At 41.5% G+C, this 22,122-nt stretch overlaps 1 protein-coding gene across 1 annotated transcript in view; it reads left to right on the top strand.

Annotated features, from left to right (window-relative positions):
• The window catches only part of GNA12 (G protein subunit alpha 12), a 71,163-nt gene extending 67,615 nt beyond the window's left edge, over window positions 1–3,548 (top strand). Inside the window, exons 3-4 of the mRNA XM_030578427.1 lie at window positions 1,348–1,398; window positions 2,526–3,548. Of these exons, the coding sequence (XP_030434287.1) occupies window positions 1,348–1,398; window positions 2,526–3,095 (621 nt within the window). The 3' untranslated portion in view covers window positions 3,096–3,548. The remainder of the gene's footprint in view (window positions 1–1,347; window positions 1,399–2,525) is intronic.
• The last annotated feature ends 18,574 nt before the right edge of the window (window positions 3,549–22,122 follow it).

Below are 22,122 nucleotides of genomic sequence, written 5' to 3'. Positions count from 1 at the left end.
CGCAACCCCGATGTGGCCCTCGGGCCAAAAAGTTTGCTCACCGCTGGTTTAAGAGAAGGTCATGCGAGACAGTATCAAAAGCCTTACTAAAGTCAAAATATACCACCTCTACCGCCTCCCCCTCCTACCCACGAGGCTTGTTACCCAGTCAAAGAAAGCTATTAGGTTGGTTTGACACAATTTGTTCTTATCACCTTATCTTCTAGGTGTTTGCTAATTGATTGCTTATCTTTCCAGGTACTGAAGTTAAGATGGCCTCTCCAATGTGTATAGGAGAGATTAGGGTTACACTTTTCTCTGAGCAAAGCTTGTATCCCACTATGTCTTCCAGAGGAGTTTGAAGCTCCATCAAATGCTTGTGCCATCTGTTTGGAGTCCAGTTTACAAGCATTTAATTCTAAGATGGGGGTTGTCACACATGCAGCCAATGTACCTACTGTAGCCTGAACATCTGGAAATGCATCTCCTGGCCTATCACTGACATCAGGATAACATAGGCAGTGACTTAATATTTGATGCCTATTTGCATCGGGGCATTCATCAGCCATGTATGCAGATTTTTTTGAATGTGGTGCGAGTGTTCTCTGTTTCAGCTGCTGAGTCTTTCATTGTTGCACTGCATGCTTCTAACCAGTCAGTTGAGTTTCTTGCAGAAAGATAGTGAGCATTTGCTGGTCTTGTTCGGAACCAGTGTCCAACATCAGGGATAACCAGTGACAATGCGCTTAACTTTGGCCTCCTGTTTGTAGTGTGAAATTTTCACTAAGGAGACAAGTCCCAGATTGCTTAAACCTTTCGCTACTTCAAAAATTGCCAACTGATGTGTAGGATGTGCTTCTGTTCTCTGCCATGAGTTTTAAGACAAAAATGCATTGGCTTCCAGTAAATGTAGTCCACTGTGCTGTTATCCAGTGATATTTAAGCTGTATTCTACATACAGAAGAGGACCCAGTGCATTAAGACAAAGCATGAGCTGGCTCTAGCAGCAGCTGATGTTCAGTGCGTGAATTTTGAGCACTTACTGCACAAACCTATTGCTGTAAACTTTCTTTATTGCTGTCCAAGTAGTTTGCATTGGTCTGGTTTTTTCCACAGGCATTCTACAGGAAGTGCTGCACTGTTTTAGGCTTATGTTAAAGCTGCTCCAATATTCTTACCGACAGTTTGTTTCAAAGTAAACTATACAATGCTCTTCTCATTACAGCCTCTAATAACACCAGGATCCAGTCCAGACATCAGTTTTGTGTGTGTAAAAGCAAATAGGCAAAAAAGGCTTTCATTCAATAACCTGCTTGATTTGCTAGCCTAGAAACAAGATTTAAGAAGCATCTCTCTCCTTTTCAACAGGGTGAATCGGTGAAATACTTCCTGGATAACCTGGATCGGATTGGCCAGCTGGTGAGATATAACTATTTATAGTCCACAGGGGTTAAAGTTAGGAAGGGCATTCTTGCAGATACTTTAATATCCCTGATTTAAAACTAGTAAACATAAGTTCCAAATATTATAATCAAGAAAACCGCGCTCCCCCTCCCCCGAAATGTGTTAAACTTTGGCTTATGCAACTTGATATGTCTGAATATTTTACTAACCCTTTGTATTGACAAATAAACAGGAATATAATGAAAAGTTGCATGAACAAAAACAAAATCCGCATCTTCCTCTTCTCTCTCACCATTTTTGGACCACATCCACTTCCTGTGCTGATCTATTCACAATTGCCCTGTGCAGCAGTGTGAATTTGACAAGAAATTGTCCATTGAGCTGCTACCACCTGTAAGGGTCACAGTAATGAGGAAAACAACTTGAGTTCTTGCAAAAGAGAGAGAAAAGATGAGATGGGGATGTAGTGCTGCTCATCTTCCTGAGCAGAGAAAGAGAGAGAAGAATTTCATCCATTTCACTGTTGTACCCATAGGTAGCAGTGAGACTGCTAGTACTTATAACAAAGTTAAACTTGTGGTAGCAGTCAGCACATACCTACTGTGGAAGGATGCAGTAACTAAAGCTTGCAAGATGTTGTTGTAGTAGTAATAGTAGTAAATGTACCAAGCTTTTTAAAAAATAGGTTTAAAAGATAATTTCAATGGCATTATGGAGACTTGCATTAATTAACACAAATTAATAGTTCCATGGGCAAGAATATCCTAATAGTAAAGTGGTTTCCAACCTGGAAAGGAAGAACTGAACTTAAATATATAGAAGGGATGAAACTTTGAAGGAAAGTACTGGACCTATACATAAACTTTCACATGCTCCATCACGTTCCTCCATCTTTCAACAGCAAATTTTCAGTGTATAATCCATTGGTCGACAAGTCCATTAATTTTGATCAGGTATAATAAGTCCTTCACTTGGTCACTCAGTATCGGATGTCACCTTGAGTTCCTAGAACTGGAACATCATAGCTCCCCACAACTATCATTGCACTGAGATATGATACATTTTGTTTTTAAAATGCCAGCTGATGCATATTTTAAAGGAAGATGTGAGGCAATTTGACACTATTCTCCTTTCTCTTACAGAATTATTTCCCCAGCAAACAAGATATTTTGTTGGCCAGAAAAGCCACCAAGGGAATCGTCGAGCATGATTTCATCATTAAAAAAATCCCTTTCAAGATGGTGGATGTGGGTGGACAGAGGTCTCAGCGTCAGAAGTGGTTCCAGTGCTTTGATGGGATAACTTCTATTTTGTTCATGGTTTCCTCCAGTGAATACGACCAGGTTCTCATGGAAGACAGACGCACAAACAGACTGGTGGAGTCCATGAACATCTTTGAGACAATAGTCAATAACAAGCTCTTCTTTAATGTTTCTATCATCCTTTTCCTGAACAAAATGGATCTCCTTGTAGAGAAGGTAAAGACAGTCAGCATTAAGAAGTATTTCTCAGACTTCAAGGGTGATCCTCACAGGCTAGATGATGTTCAGCGTTACTTGGTGCAGTGTTTTGACAGAAAGCGGCGGAACCGCAGTAAGCCACTCTTCCATCATTTCACAACTGCCATAGATACTGAAAATATCCGCTTTGTGTTTCATGCAGTGAAGGACACAATCCTTCAAGAGAATCTGAAGGATATTATGTTGCAGTGAAGAAAAGCACCCCTTGTCGTGTTGAAATCTACCCGAGGTTATAAGTCAAAGCTTTTATTTTATCTTTTTGGCTCTTGCATGTGGTTTTAGGACCCATGCTATTCACTTGGCTCAGGAATGCTGAAACTAGCCAGTCATGGAGGCAGGAGGAGTCAAACATTGATGTTAGCTACTGAATCATTTGGACGAGTAACACTACTGAAAAAAGTGGCCGTTGTAGGGTTTGACGCCTAGTTTGAAATGTTGAATAACACAATCACCTTCCTATCTTAGAAAAATCTAAATGACAAACTATGTAAGGAAGACTTTTAGTGAAAACTGTTGTTTTGCAAGGACAGTAACTGTACAGACTGCCTTTCTCTGTAGTTTGGAGGTGCTGAGTTAACCAGTCAAACTAATGTAAATTATAATGAGGTTGGTAGTTGTACTAGAGAATAAATGGCAATATATTAACCACAATTCCACATGTAATCTTTAAATATGTAACCAGATCTTGCTTGCATGTGCAGTGTTTGCCAAGGATCTGGAGTCCACTTATCAGTGTGGATGCACAACTCTTGTCTGAAGTCTTGCATCAGTCTCTTGAGACACGCAAGTCTAGGACTATAAATGAAATGCAGTGGAACTATAAGTGAAACCCACCAGGCTATATGAGTCATCTGTCCTGCCATTCCAAAGTCATATGGAGGAGAAAATTAAGGCCTGGCTGATGTGGACAAGATTTTGTTTTGCACTACATATACATATACAGTGTCTTACATCATGGGAAACTGACTTCCACAGTAATACAGCTTGAGGCACGTACTAGAACATCTGACCACATATCTGCACATAGTGGGTGCTCTAGTGAGGTGTCATTTACGGAAATTCGTCACTGTTTTCACACCTGCAGTTGGCAGTATTTGTGAAGCTCCAGTCTCTCAAATAACAGGGCTTTCTGTCTCCAAATGTGTGGAAGCTGATTAAAGTTTTTAGCAAAATTTTTGGTGATAGAGCAGCTGCTTGATTAGTTCCTAACAGCTGACCTTACACAAGAAGAGCCAGCACTCTTGAGATCCCAATTTTACAGCTGCACTGATAGCTTCAAACAGCAGGACTCTGCTGTAAACTAGCCCATTTTTAATGTTTCTTAATGGGATCTTTAGCGTATATTAATTTATATATAGTATTTGTAAACTGTCAAAATTAGTTGCCTATTTCAGGCAATGGTGTACACGTGTGAAATTGCAAGAGGCTGTGAATAATATTGATGTGAACTGTTGGCTTTCTAGCTCTCTAAACTTACGTAGTTAACTATCAGGTGCCTTTCTTTGTGTACAGATAATTCCAACCATGTCTACTACAGTGAGGTACATAAACAAAATTTAAGATCTGCCTTTTATTTCAGTGCTGTAGTGTCTTTTTTTTCTTCTTCCCAGGGAACTTTCAAACACAAATGGTTACTGTGCAATTGGTACCATAGTTTGATTTTATTTAAAAAAAATAAATCAGAAGGGCTTTCTCTAGCTCGACCAAGTCATTAGAATCTCTGTATTTCTTGTCCCCTTTAAAACTATAATGACATGTCGAAAAAGGAACACTTTAGCATTTAATCCGATGAGAAATGCTGATCTAAAAAGAACCCTGCCCTGGAGTTTTCACGTGTTTAACTTGGATAAAATCTAGAATCCTTCCTTTTGTGCCTTGCAGAAGTTTATTTCTCTGTGTGTGGTATGCGCAGCTTCCTAATGCAGAAATCTTGTAGCTTTCTTTGTGCTGGCTTCAGGAGTGAAAAGGATGTGGTTGTGTTCTAGTTTTGTATAATGCATATAAAATGTTTGAAGTAAACCAGTAAGGAGCTGCAGACAGAAAAATCTATTTATTTTAAAATTACACTTCCACTACTTCTCAAATGTAAACAGTAGTTAATTGCCCAGTTAGAAAAGTCTTACTCACCAGGGACCAAATTTACTTTTAGTGATTTTTTTTAATAGAAAAAGGGAAATATCAAGTCACCCCATCTTGACTGTTCTGCATTGTTGCAGATGAGGATTCTGTTATGGTAATTGCATTTGGAAAGGTAAATGCCTCAACATGAGGTGTTACAAATAGTAGCTTACGGGTCTAATGGAATGTGTTCTTCTGAGCATGCCTCTTTATTTGGTTAAACGAGATCTAAAGTGTTAATTCTTCATTACTTAAGCATTCAGATAATGTATTTAGACTTTGCAGTAGTTTCTACTCAACAGAAGGCTTTAGAGCTATAGCAGGGCAACTCAGACTGCCTCACTTCCCAGTCGATTCTTTGTGCACTTTGTTGTTTTACTGAGTGTTCTATTTGGAATAATGTTCTGCCCATTTAACTCTTGAGAAAACATTCCCTTTTTAGAACCAGATATTATTGAAAAGCTGCCTCAGTTTTACATATGAAGTCTGCCGTAGCTTTAACTGCAATACTGGAGCATGAAACTACTCCTCTTTTTAATGCAAATGTAAGGTCTTGTATTCCTGATCATCTTGTTGATTTTTAGAAGAACTCAGCTAATAAATGTGGTGTTCTCAAAGCAACTCTCACTGTTATAGTTGCACTCTGAAAAGTAGCATCATGCGTTTCCATGTTTAATGTCAACAACTCTTAACAAGTTTCAATTTTTTGTAATAGTAGTAAAACAACCAGTTCTTCTGGGATGCTGGGGATGCTTTGTACCATAAAGTTGGCCTGTTAGGACCCCAGGAGGAAAGTGGGGACACAAGGCTGCATAACCGTGATGCCCCAGACTGCATCTATCCTCAGGTGCTATCTTGTCTCCTTTGGGCCATTAGGTATAAGAGCAGCCTAGCTTTGGGCTGGGACCATCCTTTCACACCGTAGCCCTGTGATTGAGGAAGTGCAGAGGAAAATTTTTTTGTGCACAAGTCAGAATAGGGCTTTGCACCTCTCAGCCATAGCTAAGGATCTAGCTAATGTTTTACTCACTGCAAGCCCTGTAAATTCTACTAAGACTCTGTAACTTAAGCAGCTTTCTTGCTCAAGCATTATCATCCAACCATCAAGACTTCACAGTTGGTTAACAGTTTGGATGGGGGATCTAGAGAACAATTCAGGTCAGTATTCCATAGCTCTATTAATTCTGCAACGCAAAGAGCGGTTAACAAATAGCAAACTTGTCATTGTCAAAAGTAATCAATATGGCTCTGAATTTGTTAATGGAAAATGTGAGTTAGTCACTTTTCTGACCATAATGACAAACAAAAATTAGACTGGAATACGATGTGCTTCACTACTTTAATGCAAAATGACACCTTGATGTAAGTTGACACTATGCCATGTTAGTGACTGCTTCAAGGATTCAAGCCCACCACTGTTTTTAGTCAATACTTAAATTAGTTTGAAACAGGTTTGAGTGGACCTGTGTCTTTACATTTGGTGCATGATGAAACCATCTTAAGCAGAGTAGTTTGGAGACACGAGCTATATACCGTATTAGGTGAATATACATCTTTCAGGTGTAGTTATGACATGCATTGTCCAGTCATAGTATTAAACTTCATTGAAAGTTTCCACTAGAAAATCAAAATACCCTTAGTCCAGCAGGATTTCCTCTTGCAAAGAGACACTCATTCTAAAGTGGCAAATACATTTACCTGGTTGGGACATACTTTTAAATACATGCCCTACTGGATTTCCCTTACTAAAAATAGTACAATAAAGCTACTCGTCTGTGGTACTAGTAATTACTAATGCAGAATTCAAAAGGTACTACCCAGTATTGTGCAACGATCTTTAGCCAGACTTGGTGGTCTGCTCAATTCTTTTGCAAGAAACAACTGATAGTCTCCAGGATGTCCCTGAAAAATACAATCTTCTGGTAAACACAGCTGGGAGGGCAGCTCTTTTTTATAAACTTCATAAGTTATTGTTCAACTGACTAGTCAGGAAATGGGTCATGGGCAAGACTACAATCAGGTGGAGGCCTTGAACATATGCTTTCTTTAAAAAAAATAAAGCTCTTCGCTGTCCCTCAGTTGTCACATACAGGTCACTGACAAGGGTCCTCCGTGTGTTTTGTATCCTGCAAGGACAAAGAGGAAATGCCTGCAGCATGTTTAAGCAGGTGAGCCCTATGATGTGATCTACTATCAGCTTTATAAAAAGTGGCAGATGGGAGCCTATACTGAAAATCATGTTGGTAATGTTTTGAAGACTCAGTCAGGTCACCGATAGATGCCTTTTCCTCAAAGTAGCTAACCAATAAGTTTTCTCTTTGAATTAGCTACCTACAAGGCAATAACTGCTCTAGAATTAGCAAGTGAACGGGCTTAAACAATTTTTATCTTTAAAATGTTACGTTATAATTGTTGATAAACTACATGTTCAATAGGTAACTGCCATTTTTAACAACCCATTGAACAATATTTTTGAGATGTAGAGGGAACACAAGATACTGTGACGAAGATTTAATGGAGTTAAGATTAACAGCTGCTCTATTTTAAGTGACAACTCTCTAGAATATTTCTAGTTTCCATTGTAACTACACATCTGAATCTCATTCCATGTAATATAGCATAGTAGTCTGTTTGAGCTTGCCAACTTTATAGTAATGTTTAAAATGTTTAAAATTGTGCTGTTAAACTTAGAACTGTGCTGCTAATATGTCTGAAGGAGCTTCCACCAACTAGCATTTCTGTAGGCTTTTCAAAGCTAACTAAAGGGTTAACAAATTTGCTGGCTTAAGTTCAAACAGAGTGGAGAGCATTTGTGTAGCTCAGAGATTTTGGTACGGAAGGAGCTATAGTTTAAACAGTGTGGGAGGAGCTGATCGGGCCAAAGACTAAAATTTCACTGTACTGAAGCGGTGATAGCAGCTGAAGTGGAGTCTGGGATAGTGTGAAATGCATTCCATCAGTCCATTGACAACACTGATTTCCCCTTTCCGCCCAGAATAGTGTCACAAGGCTTTTAGGGGTGTTATGAGGTGGTACCTAAGTAATCAGGATTTAATTGATTATGTCCAGCTAACTTGTGTCTTATGTATGGGTATCTTCTCTTCCCCACTTCTGTGATGGTCTTTCAATTTAGTGCTGGTTCTCTAGTGCTCTGTAAAGATTTATAATGGGTGCATTTTATTACTGTTCATGTGAAGCCCATTTTCTCTGGGCTTCACAGCTCAGATTTTTCCCAAACCTGTGATTCAAAGTTGTTTAAAGTGTGGGGGCGAGGGGGGAGTGTCTTGAATCTCTGCAACTCTTACTCTGGACGAATCACTCTTATTTCTTCCTTTAAAATATCTTGGCTGACAGTAGTTGTACTTATAGGCTGAGACTGATTAATTAACTGACTAGCAAGAAATGATGATTTTGAGCAACTGCCCCCAGGCCCTCGAAATCCAACCATGCACCCGAGCTCAACCTCCCTGGAGAACAGGTGCTACAATATTGCTTCTAAGCTAATGTTCTGAAGCTCTGCTTCCCCATTTATAATCTGCTTGGTACTGAACAGTCCTGGTGAATGAACAGAAGTGCAGGGGTATCCTGTAAGGAGTTTTCCTGGTCAAGGAAATTGCAGCATGGAGAATGAGCCATTGAAGGGATTAACAACCCTTTTCTGCCACACATCTTTTCTGTCCCTAGACAAACTAAGGCCCATGTTCATTTCCACCTGTGCCCTAAACTTGCTGGGGACAGCACTTTGATAAAGATAATCAGTATGGTCTTTCTGTTTGCACCAATGAGCAGGGCAGTGGCATTGTAACCTATTCTGTAATTCCTTGCTAAGCCCACAACAATAACGTATTCAGTCCTCTAGCTCATTGCTTTGACAATAGGTAAAATGTAAATGCTCCTCTCTGGATATGCCCTTCTTGCATTTGATAATGAAAATCCCTTGAAACAGCTGAACTTGTTTAGCAGCCTAGAGAACAGCCCTCACCCTTGTTTTATTGCAGTAACAAAACACACCTTATGCTTTGCATTCTCCATATAGTTGCCTTTGCGAGCAGTGATGCTACGTGGTGGGGCCTTGATTCTTTTCTTAACAACTTTGAAGGGAGTTGCATGGAGAAAACTTCCCTCAGATGTTTAGGGCGGCCTTTTATACACCTACCAGGATTCCAACTTTCAAATGGAATGAGCCTTGAGGGCTGCATGATGTTTGATGGTTATCAACAGATGTTCACATCAAAACAGCTATTGGTGCTGTCAAGCAACTGGCTGTATGCCATCCTGGGGCAATAAAAACTACGTAAATGAACATTTTTTTTTAAAGTGCAACTTGCTATAAATCAAATACTGATCTCCCAGGGATGAAGGCAGTACCTATTTTTGCAAGCTAGTATTAGTCTCTTCCCCATATCAGTTGTCCAGTATGCATTAAACTAAGTGGTGTAGTGAGGTTGTAGGCCTCAGACCTGACCAACCCCTCCCCACATATTAAACAAGCCTGGGCTGGTGTTCAGATAGCACTTCCATTGTAAGCCCAAATTTACATCAGGGTATCCCTTCTCCCTCACTCTGTAACACAATAAAAGTCAGTGGATTGGGAGATCCTTCAGCCGCTCCTCTAAAGCAATTAGACTGTTTGGTAAGTGAATTATTATCTAAGGATTTCCACAATGGCTGCTTCTTGGAAGACTTGTATTCCTAGAACAGATCTTTAAGATTGGCTTAATCAGTGCCTGAAATTGAATAAGCATGGAGTCCCCTCCACTCACTTCTGGATGCTCCAGCCGAAGAGGGAGGTATGTTGACCAGACATTGCAGCAACTGCCCCTGTGCTTGTGTTGCTGCTGTCAGTGTTGAGTATTTCTTGTGACTAGCTGGAGGACTCCCCCACTTGGTGGTGGTTATTTATTTATTTTTTGTGAGCACTAAATTAACTTTTTGTTTTTAAACAATGACACTAAATTGTTTAACACAAATGGGGATGAAGGGCAGCTTGGATATTCAGAACTCAGGCTGGGTCTCTGGTAACTAATCAGATGGTGCCTCTGGGTGAGTCAGTTTAGTCTTGACTACAAATTGCTGGGCTCTTTGTAAGTCTGTATCTCTTTTTAATGGCATCTTTAAAAGCAGTGTTTAGGTTTCTGGGTCTGACATGCTTGTCTTTCCATGTGAGGAAAAGGGAAGGGAGACACCGGATGGCTCCAGTGCCAGCAGTTCTGTGGCTGCCTTGCTGTACTCTGTAAACTACCACCATCTAGCTCTTGGCGTGTGTCCATGGTTCATCTGGCTGACTTGGAAAGAACCACAGTCAGAAGGAAAGAGCTGCACTGATGTTCTCCAAGATGGACTTTCTGGAGAACAGCCAAAGGATATTGTTGGGATGGGGATGGAGAGAGCAGCGATCTAGTTTCTAAATGGATCCCAAATGCTTCTGCTTATATACGGTTTGTATATTGAAACGAAATGCCATCAGTAGGGAGTTAGTGTTCTTTGATGACTGACTCCAGGGAAGCTATTTGGCTCTGTATTCTACCAGCACATTGGCACAGCTATAGCTGCTTGCACTTCCCTTAAATCTTTTTTTCCAGCTGTTTGTAACTGGGTCCTATAAACTCAATCCTTCCTAACTCGACATGCAAGCCTCTTGTCAGTCAGCATGCCTCACGCCAATTTAAAAACAAGTTAACCTTGCTTTAAGGTATTAAATGGTGAGGAGTATGCAGAGACAACTGCTTTAAAGGGGTCAGATTGCTTCAGGCTACTTTGAGACATGAGGGCATCTTGTTCAAAATCAGCGGCTGCTCTTAGAGTACTTCACACAAACGTGTTAAGCTCACGTGCTTGGCACAATCGTGAGTAAATGATCTTTCGATAATCCACAGGATTTAAAGTCCCTGTGGTAAAGTCTGCTTTGGAAGTTGTGTTTCAGTTCATAGACATTAGTCTGTTGGATAAAGTGCATTTTTCCGGATAAGCCTGTTCTGTTGTAGTATTTGCCCAATAGACTAGAACAGCTAATACACCTTTTTATTAATGACTGACTGCACACAACAATGTCTCTAATACCTACGCGTAAAAATTGGCAAAGTGTGGTGGTGTTCTTTTAAACAAGCTGTCTGATTTTTTTTTAATTTGATTTGAATTGTATACAAGTGAAACGATTATGGCTGAGTGTGTGTCAAACAAGTCACAGATTCTGTGATTTTAACACAGGTCTCAGAGTTCTTGGGCTTCAGCTCTAGCCCCACGTGGCAGGGCTCAGGCTTCAGCATGATTTATCATCTGCCTTCTATCTGTGACTTTTAATAAAAATACCTGTGCCAAAATCCTAGGCATAGGAATGACAAAACACTAGTTTAATTTTGTGACACAATCCTGTATCTTGGAAATCGATTTTAAAATGTTACCTTTTCTGCTCTAACGCCGTGTGGTGCCTAGGTATTGTAGCACACATACTATGCAATATCATACAACTGTTTTTAAACCAGTTTGCTGCATTGAGCAGGAAGGGCCTGAATTTAGCCTTAATTTCTAACATTCATGTAAAACTTCTTTTTAAAGACGGTGACTAACTAAAATAAGTTGAGGTGAAAAAGGCATTACTCATTTAAGTGTCTTTGTAGAACCAAAACCAAAACCACCATAGAAGCAGCCTGTTTGCTGTGATCGTCTCAACTTATGAAAACTGTGTACTAGATAATTCTATTGTGGTGTGTAAAAAGTGTATTTTATAGTTTTGGTGAATTAGTTTACTGTTTTGTATATATGAATTTTATAAATATTAAAACTTGACTTGTTATACTGTTCTTTGTGGAGTGTTGAATCTTTCAGTACAGAGCCTGAATTCTGGTAAAATTTTAACCTTGTTCATGTGCTTACTATGATAATACAGGAACCTGACTGAAGTAGTCTTGGAACTGTTAGCGGTTATCTTCTAGAACTCATGGAGGACACGGGTGAAATCCTAGAAGACTGAAGAAGGGCAAATAGTATCTGTCTTTAAAAAGGGGAACACAGAGGACTTGGGGACTTATAGGCGGACTGAACCTTTATATATGTAAGGATACTGAAATATGAGTTTTTAGGCACCTGGAGGATAATGGGTTTTTAAGGAATAGCCAGCATGGATTGGTCCAGAACCAATCACGGCAACCTAACTTCCTTCTTTGACAGGGTTACTGGCCTAGTGGATGGTAGATGTAATACCTTGATTTTGAGTAAGGCTTTTGGCACATTCCCCCATGACATTCTCATAAACAAATGAGGGAAATTCAGTCTAGATGAATTTATTATAAGGTGAGTGCACAACTGTTTGAAAGGCCGTACTCAGAGTAGTTCAGTGGTATCAAACAGGGAGGGTGTAAGTAGTGGGGTCCTGTGTGTGGTACTAGTCGATATTTTCATTAATGATTTGGATAATGGAGTGGAGAGAATGCTTACAAAATTTTCAGACACCAAGCTGGGAGGTATTGCAAGCACTCTGTTTTGAATTCTGTCTTCCAATCTTGACAAATTAGAGAATTGGTCTAAATTCAACAAGTTGAAAGTCAGTGAAGACAAGTGCTAAGTATTTCACTTAAGATGAAAAAATCAAACTCCTAAATATAAAATGGGGAAGTAACTGGCTAGATGGTAGTGCTGACGAAAAGGATATGGAATTATAGTGGATAACAAATATGAGTCAATAGTGTGATGCAACTGTGAAAAAGACTAATATTCTTGGCTGTATTAATAAGAGTATTGTATGTAAGATGCAAGAAGAAATTGTTCCACTCAGCTCTGGTGAAGCCTCAGCTGGAGTAGTGTGTCCAATTCTGGGCACTACACTTTAGGAAAGATGTGGACAAATTGGAGGGAGTCCAGAGAGAGCAACAAAAATCATTAAAGGTTTAGAAAGCCTGACCTATGAAGAATAATTTAAAAAACTAGACATGTTTAGTCTAAAAAAAAAAAAAAGACTATGGGGGACCTGAGAGGACAACGATCAACGTTCTCCATGCCCACTGAAGGTAGGAGAAGAAGTAATTGGCTTAATGTGCCACAAAGAGATTTAGGTTAGATATTAAGAAAAACTTTCTAACTATGAGGGAAGTTAAACTCTGGAATAGGCTTCTGAGGGAGGCTGTGGAATCTCCTCACTGGAGGTTTTTAATAACAGGTTGGACAAACACCTGTTAGGGATGGTGTAGGCTTACTTCATCCAGCCTCAGCACAGGGGTCTGGACTTAAAGTCTTCTCGAGGTTCTTTCAGCCCTATATTTCTATTATTCTAAGAAATTAATAAAAATGAGACCATGGCTGTCATACAACAAAAACTTGGGTGGAAGAGCACTTGTCCATAATTATGACTGTCAATCGCAGTTAACTCACACGATTAACTCAAAAATTAGTCGCGATTAATCACAGTTCTAATCGCACTGTTAACAATAGAATACCAATTGAACTTTATTAAATATTTTGGATGATGTTTTTCTACATTTTCAAATATATTGATTTCAGTTACAACACAGAATACAAAGTGTACAGTACTCGATTTTTATTACAAATATTTGCACTGTAAAAATAAAATTAGTATTCAGTTCACCTCATTCAAGTACTGTAGTGCAATCTCTTTATTGTGAAAGCACAACTTACAAATGTAGATTTATTTTTTTTTGTTACACAACTGTACTCAAAAACAAAACAATGTAAAACCTTAGTACCTACAAGTCCACTCAGTTCTACTTCTTGTTCAGCCAATCACTAAGACAAACAAGTATGTTTACGTTTACGGGAGATAATGCTGCACACTTCGTACTTACAATGTCACCTGAAAGTGAGAACAGACATTCGCATGGCACTTCTGTAGCTAGCATTGTAAGATATTTATGTGCCAGATATGCTAAACATTCATATGTCCCTTCATGCTTTGGCCACCATTCCAGAGGACATGCTTCCATGCCGATGCTTGTTTAAAAAAGTGTTAATTGAATTTGAGTGAAGTCCTTGGGGGTGAATTGTATGTCTCCTGTTCTGTGTATTACCTGCATTCTGCCATCTATTTCATATTATAGCAGTCTTGGATGATGACTCAGCATGTTGTGTAACAAATCAATATATTTGAAAATGTGGAAAACATACAAAAATATATATAAATAGTATTGTTTAACAGTGTGATTAATCACTAATTTTTTTAATCACACGATTAATCATTATTAATTTTTTTAATTGCCTGCCAGCCCTACCCATAATCTGAACATATTCCATATGTTCTTCCCTTGATTCTGCTCTGAATTGCTGCTCTTGAGTCTGTCAAAGAATTGAACCTTTAGTATGGCATATGGACGAAATGCTGATGAACTGTTATCCTATTTAAATCTCTGTTAAAATTCAGATTCATCCTGTAGAATTTCAGTCGCTGGTGTAAATATTAAAGTTTGACGGGGGTACAGCTAGAACCACTTGTTTGTGTATTTCAAACTCAGCCAGGGAAGATTTTTTTTTAAACTGGTTCAGTTGACACCACCTGTTAGAAGTAATTTCTCTTCAGCTGCGTAGTATCCAATAATAGCAGCATGACCTACGTGTATGTGTGTGTATCTCTCTCTCGTGTCTGTCTCTCATGGTGCCAGTTCCTCCCTTGTCAGCCTCACTTGCTTTTATCACCATGGAGAACTACTGACTTTAGGACAATTTTAATAATCTACCTCATTGGCCACCTCTTAGAGTATTGCATCTTAGCACCAGCTAATTCTATCAGGCCTTGAGCTCCTGCTCTTCGCAATCCATACAACCTTTCCTCTATCGTACTTGGCAGGTCACATGCTATGAGTATTGCTTTTATTGTATGACTGAAATTGCAGTTCCTAATTGTAGATTGACACTACATTGTCAATCCCGTTTGACCGGGGCAGTACAAGCACAATTTGACTCACTTTAATGGGAGTCTTGGCTGTTTTGTTATCTGGAAACGTTGGGTGCCCCAGGTTAGATATCACTGGTCGGGTATATGAATTGGCTTGATTTTTGTTTCCACAGATGCCCTGAGCATCTTCAGCTCCCATTTAGCCTAGTGAGAGTTGTGGTGTGTCAGTACTTCTGAAAATCAGTTCAGTTCAAGAGCTTGAATAGGGATATAGGTGCCTACAAGGAAGCATTCAAGCTCAGATGTTTAGGTCTTGATCAGAATAATGCACAGGTAAGCATTTGGGGTTGCTGCTGCTACTCATTTCATGGTCCAAGTCCATCCAAGATGGGACCAAGATTACATATGTAATCTTCGATGGCATGTGTGTATTTCACAGCTTTAGAAGGATCCTTGGATAGTCGCTGGACATCATACTGTTGCTGGATGTCTGCAGTGAAAGCTGAACGATATCTAGTCTATGGTCTGAGTTTGCTGGTGCTCCTGTACCACCAAAGACCCAGTGAAATTTCACTATGGAGCTATTTTCCGATGAGGATGTGGTCAACTTCAATTTTTTCATGGCACATCCATTGTTTGAAATACAGATCCAGCAAGGGTGGTTAAGGGACCTAGATAAAGATCCCATAACAGACAAGCCCTCAGTGGCACATAATGTCAAAATCCAGATGGTGTCATTTGGGGAACCCAAACCAAAGGGACTTATCACTGTTTCATAGGCAGTTTCACTGCAGCCAGTCACACCATTGGAATCTCAGAGCACTAGTATTGTGTCATGTGGCAGAATTGACTGGATTTTTGCTGATAGCACAATGCATCCTTTTGCACAAGTAATGCATCTTATGTTGGCTTATCGGCTATGTTGACAGGTAAGTGTACATGATGATGTTGGAGCCAAGCCCAGAGTCAGCACGGAGAGACCAAGTTCCTTGTGGTTCAGGTCTGCTACAGGTTATCTAATAACAAGTACCATATGCTGAGTTTGGTGTAGACCATTGGAGTGGAGAAAGTGACTTGATTGCTTCGTGGCAGATAGGCCTCGGTGACACTGGTGATTACGGTCTTTGTAGTAGGTGAGTTCTTTGACAAGAGCTGTCTTGTATCCAGTGCAGTTCGGTGTTAACACATTCTGTGTGGTGGCATAGAACACATCTCTAAGGTATGTCTTGGACTTTCAGGAAATAAGGAAGGTACAGCCCCAATGACCCCAAACATGGGTTTGGGACATGTCTATTCTAATGCATGCAGAACACACATGCGCTCTTCCTGAAGCTTCCTCCTGGAGTCGGTAATAGCAGGGGCTTTAACCCTGGTGCTGTCTGTTATGGCTGGTCTGCTCCTTTGGGACTGGAGGGACAGGGGGTTATTTTGAGGGACACCTTCCTCTTCCCCAGAAACTCTTCCACTAGATGTCTCTGTTCTTAAGGTTGTGGGTGATGGTTATGAAAGGGAAGGCTATTCAGTTATTAATCTAACAAGGACCATACTTCTGCCTTCCTGACTGTGGAGCCTTGGAAAGCCATACAGTAGTGTCAGTGGAGGGAAGTTTCGTTGTAGTATTTCTGGGTTTCATTCAAACAGGATCTTTAAAAATACACCCCCGCCCCCATCCCAAACAAAGAACCCAACAAAACCCATACAGCTGAGTTAAATGACAGTGCAAGAGAAGCTTTTGAGCTCCATAGAGCTTCTTGGTTTCTTCCGTAAAGTTGGCCCATAATGATAATACCTTACTATCTTGTTTCTAACTAGTGTAATTATCTACAAGAGAATGCAACCTCCTTTTTTTCCTCTGCAGACCATTGTTTGCAATTGTTGCCACCTAGGGTTGGATGCAAACTATTCTTCTAATGCCTCTCTCTTGCTCCTCTTCCCTCATAGAGTGCAGTAACTTCCTAGTATTGGTGATGGGAGTGCAACCCAAAGAGTCAATAGTTTAGCAGTGGAAGGCTGATCTACCTGTTAGATCTTGTCCTTCCTAATGGAGGCGTTTGGCTTTCCTGAGCTTGTAAGGCCATGTAACCACTATCCCATTGATGCGGTATGGAGAATTATAGGGTTTACGAGATGGCAAGAATGGCTTAAAAATAGTCTGTCTGCTTTTAGTGTTTATCGGGTATCAACATAACGGATACTGGAACCACCACTGAGGTTTGGGTTATGGGCTAGAACTATATTGAATTTGGACACTCAGTGTGACACCAGCTAACCTTAGCTGATCCACCTCTAAAGCACTCTCGACATCTCTGCTCTTGGGTGTTACTTGAAAGATTTCTGAAGTGAGGCCCCTTGTGCATGACAATACAGCTGGGCGGATGACTGCATAAATCCAGAACAAATGGCAGTCCATCTTCCTCCCCTTCCAGTATACACATGCACACCACCCCACTATTTTACGCCCTTTTGTGTCTTTGCCTCTGCAGCTGGTGGGCTTCCTGGAGCTGCTACCACAAGAAAGTGGCTAGGTAGTAGCCAAGGCTGTTCCAGACCTGGTTCAGGACAGCAAGATATTCTCTCGGTGGTAGTACAGCAGTAAGACTTCTAGGAGGCTGCAGATAGGGCTCCTAAGCATTCAGGAATGGAGCTCTGTTGTTAGCAGGGGTAGGAGTTATATACCTGTAGCTAGCGTGCTCTACGCTGCTATGAAGCTGCAGAGAGTCCTGCACAGCTTGGGAGCTACTTAACCTCACAGAAGTAAAGTCTGCTCTTGGCAGTTTAAGCTTCTCCCCGTTAGCAGCCGTGCTTCTCCTGTATGACAATCTCCCTCTCCTTGCTCTGTTCATTAGCGCCCCTCTGCCCCCCAGATTGTAAATGTCTCCCTGGATTCCTGGGGAGCTCCATAGACCCACAGGAGTGCTCTGCCGTACTTGTATGCAAATCAACCTAGTGTAGTGGTGCTGTGTGCTTCACTTACAATATCCTAACACAATGGACATGTTCCCCAAAATAGTCCAGTGAACGCTGCATCTGTCATGAAGCTTTGTGCCCCCTCATACGCTTCCCCATGCAAAGGCGCCCCATTTGAGGTCTGAAGTGCTGTCTAGTACAAAAGGCACAGGCTCCCCTACCCATTATCACAGCATAATGAGCTCTGTATGTGCCTGACCCATTTGTAACACTCTGTGACCCCCACTAGTGGATTGCAACTAATTTTCCTTGCGTTACAGTGTGTGTAAAGTGCTCATCTACCTCTTGCTGATTGAGTCCTTCAAATTAACTTCCTAAAAACCAAACTTCAAATCCCTTCCTCTTGTTGCCCTGCCCCATCCACAGCTAATAGCTGTACCTATGTCTTTCCCACCTCCTTAATCAAGATAGGAGGGAAGTAATTTAAACCCTGTGTGCTCAATAGCACTGACTGCTACTTAAAGGGGGGGATACTCCTTTTAACAGGGCACCTTCATCTAATTCAATAGCAGTTTGTTGTGCATCAGAAGTGTTCAAACCTTCATACTAAAAGTGTTGGACTTCTCCCTGGAACATATGAAAGATGAAATACGGGTTCTGACACACGTGTTCAACTCCTTAGGCTGATGAATTCCATCCCCAGAATATTACCCATCTAGGTGTCCGGTTGGTGAGTCTTGGGAAGGAATTCTCCTCCAAGACAGATTGGCATCAGCCCTGGGGATTTTTCGCCTTCCTCTGCAGCGTGGGGCACAGGTCACTTGCTGGAGGATTCTCTGCACCTTGAAGTCTTTAAACCATGATTTGAGGACTTCAATAGCTCAGACATTGGTTAGGGGCTCGTTATAGGAGGGGGTGGGTGAGATTCTGTGGCCTGCGTTGTGCAGGAGGTCAGACTAGATGATCATAGTGGTCCCTTCTGACCTTAAAGTCTATGAGTCTATGAATCGTCTGGCTGTTTGCTCCTCCCCTTTTCCTTCCATCCATCCATCCATCCTCAGCTGTGACGCACAGAAAGGGCAGAATGGCGTCTTTGTGCCCTAGCTCTGAAACTGACTTTCTGCAGAATCTTTGGCCAGTCACTTCACCGTTCTGTGCCTCAGTTTCCTCCATCTCTACTAAGGGGATAATGACATTGCTCACCTTTGGTAATCAAACCCTGCTACGTGAGTGCTAAGCATTACCAATCTGCACCTTCAGTGTCCAGTGCCCCTTTTGCGTTCATTGCTACTGCTGGTTGGTCTGTCAGTTGACGCCCCCATGCACATAAGCTGCCCGTGAGTCTGACCAGTAACAATTTCTGAACTCCTGGGCTACACAGCACACCCTGCTTAGCAGCATTACAATAAAAGTAGTGTGATAGATCCAGGCCAGTTGGGAACAGCAGAGTAGTAGAAGGGAGATATACTGGCCACTGGATAAGCTGTTTTCTGTTCCCTGAGTGACCAGAGCAGGGGCTGCTCCAGGATAATGAGAACACTGGACTCCAATTAACCTGCTAAGAGTCAGGTGAGGCAGTTAAGCACTTGACTCTAATTAAGGCTCCTCTGATGCTATAAAAGGGCTCACTCCAGTCAGGCGAGAGGGAGCCAGAGGAGAGGAAGTGTGTGCGAGGAACTGGGAGCAAGAGGCGTGCAAGAAGCTGACAGTGAGTAGGCACACTGCTGGAGGGCTGAGACATACAAGCTTTATCAGACCTCAGGAGGAAGGTCCGATTGTGAGGATAAGAAAGGTGTTGGGAGGAGGCCCTGGGGAAGTAGACAAGGGAGTTGTAGCTGTCGCGCAACTGTACCAGGAGGTACCCTAGATAGCTGCAGTCCACAGGGCCCTGGGCTGGAACCCGGAGTAGAGGGCAGGACTGGGTTCCCCGCAAAACCTCCCAACTCCTGATCAGACACAGGAGGAATTGACCTGGACTATGGCTTCTACTAGAGGCAATGTCTCTGGGCTGTTTCCCGACCCACAGGGTGAATCTGTGAGGTGTGCAAATCCACCAATAAGCACAGGACCCACCAAGGTAGAGGAGGAACTTTGTCACAGTAGTCTCTGTTAACTGGAAATTCTCTTAATGGGAAGGAAAGACTGTCCTCTACTGTGCCTCGATGAAGAGGACTTCACTAGACATCTATCTGCTGGTGCTGAGTGTAATCTGCTGCAAAGGAATGTGATACTTCTGCGTGAACAGAAGTCTACTGATCTGTATTGTACAGACTCTCTCTACCGTACAGCTGCTTGAGGGCTCAGCAGCGTTGGCTTTACATCCATCTCCCTGAAGTTATATTATGGCCCTGGATCCCCTTCAGCTGTCTGTGAATGCGTGAAGCAGAGTTCCAGAGCTCCTTTAGTCCTTACCTGGAGTTGATCCTAGATTTTCTGAACTGGTAAGTGGTTGATATATCAGTGATTATACTATTGCAAACATTTCCGTGATTGTGGAGCGTGGAGCAGGAGGATCTAAACCAGGGGTAGGCAACCTATGGCACACATGCCAAAGGCGGCACACAAGCTGATTTTCAGTGGCACTCTCTCTGCCCGGGTCCTGGCCACCGATTCGGAGGACTCTGCATTTTAATTTAATTTTAAATGAAGCTTCTTAAACATTTAGAAAACCTTATTTACTTTACATACAACAATAGTTTAGTTATATATTTTAGACTTATAGAAAGAGACCTTCTAAAAACATTAAAATGCAGGGCTTTGGAGCAGAGCCTGGAGCACGGAGCAGCTCCACAGCAGTGGAACTGCAGGTTTTTGCCTGGAACTGGAGCGGAGCTGGAGCACAGCTCCAAAGCCCTGTTAAAATCTATTACTGGCATGCAGAACCTTAAATTAGAGTGAATACATGAAGACTCGGCACACCACTTCTGAATGGTTGCTGACCCCTCGTCTAAACTCTTCCATGACAGCAGGGATACTGTTGACAGGTTACTAATAACTATAAGCAAAAGTGTCTATAGCCAACCAGAGTCTCCCCACTTTGCACCCCTCCCCCAGGTTTCTTGCCCCTCTCTGCTTTTGGAGTATCCTAAATAGTGAGTGGGAATAGCTATGCATTCCCTTTGTTTGCCATTGTCTGCATGGGAGACTTCCATATCTCTGCACTTCAGCTTAGCCATTCTTCTCCTGTATTCCCTCTGCAATTGTGTCAGAGCTAAGAGCTGTCTCCGTCACACTCCCCACTTGATTATCTAGCAATATCACCACCTTGCATTAGTAATATCTCTCTAGAAACTGTCTTAAATTCAGCCTTATAACTTGTCTCTTGCTTGATCCTGCAGTAAAGAGGCAAAAAAAAAAAAAAAAAAAAGCTCTTGTTAAAAATAGTCAACGTATTTAAGAAACACTAGACCGAGATTTGGGATAGTGGATGGATTTATAGTTCAAGTATGATTTGTTTTAAAGTTTCTGTTTGTCTGAAGAATCTTAAATGAAGTGATTTTTTTTTAATGTCCTTTAGTATTTAGACAGCCAGCAGGTGGCGGCAGCAGGAGCAGCGTTCACATAACATGGATTCCAGATGTGCAGACTGGAAAAAATGCCTTTCCAGTAATTGACATCATTAGTCTTTTAGAAGTCAGAACCTCCATTGTTCTTTGTATGAATCATGCTGGCTTTAATTTTTTTATACATTTTTCTTTTCGTGAGCTTAACTTAGGTCACTACAGATTTTCTCCTGCAATCACCTGCACTAACAGGCCCCAAGTTTTCTTCAGGTGTCTTCCCCTGAACCCCCTACCTCCCTTCCTTTCCTTCCTCTCCCACCCTCCCCCATGGAATTCAAAGGTTATTGTGGCCTTCTCAATCTCAGATTGTAGGGGGGTGGGCAGGGGACATGCTTAGTATTCTCATTAAAGCCCAAAGCTCCAGCCTGGTAGGAAACACCCCCCCTCCACAAACACACACTGAATGTAATGGACTCAGTTTTACTTTCCTTTCTGCTTTGGACAGTTGGGAATTTAAAGGTATTTTTAGATCAGAACAATCTGAACTCTGACCACTAAACTGCAAGTTGATGAGTGTATTATCAAGTGTTGGAATTCTGAGTGAGACTATAATGGGGAGAGTCAGCCTGCGCCAGCACACGTCTCTCACTATTACAGGGCTTGAAAAACTGTCAGCCTCTCGAGCGCCGAGCTATAAATAACTGAAAAGTTATTGCATGTAGTAGCAACTGAAAGGCAGGCTCTGCTGCAGCTTTCTCTCAGGAGAGGCACCCATGTGCTGCAGAGACTTATGGATCTTGGGGAAAGGACGGGATGCAGCTTTTCTGCTGCTGGAGCTAAAAAGGGAGGGGAA

This window comes from Gopherus evgoodei, chromosome 10, assembly GCF_007399415.2.
Source record: "Gopherus evgoodei ecotype Sinaloan lineage chromosome 10, rGopEvg1_v1.p, whole genome shotgun sequence".
Taxonomy (NCBI): Eukaryota; Metazoa; Chordata; order Testudines; family Testudinidae; genus Gopherus; species Gopherus evgoodei.
This window is presented reverse-complemented; position numbering and strand designations above follow the sequence as displayed.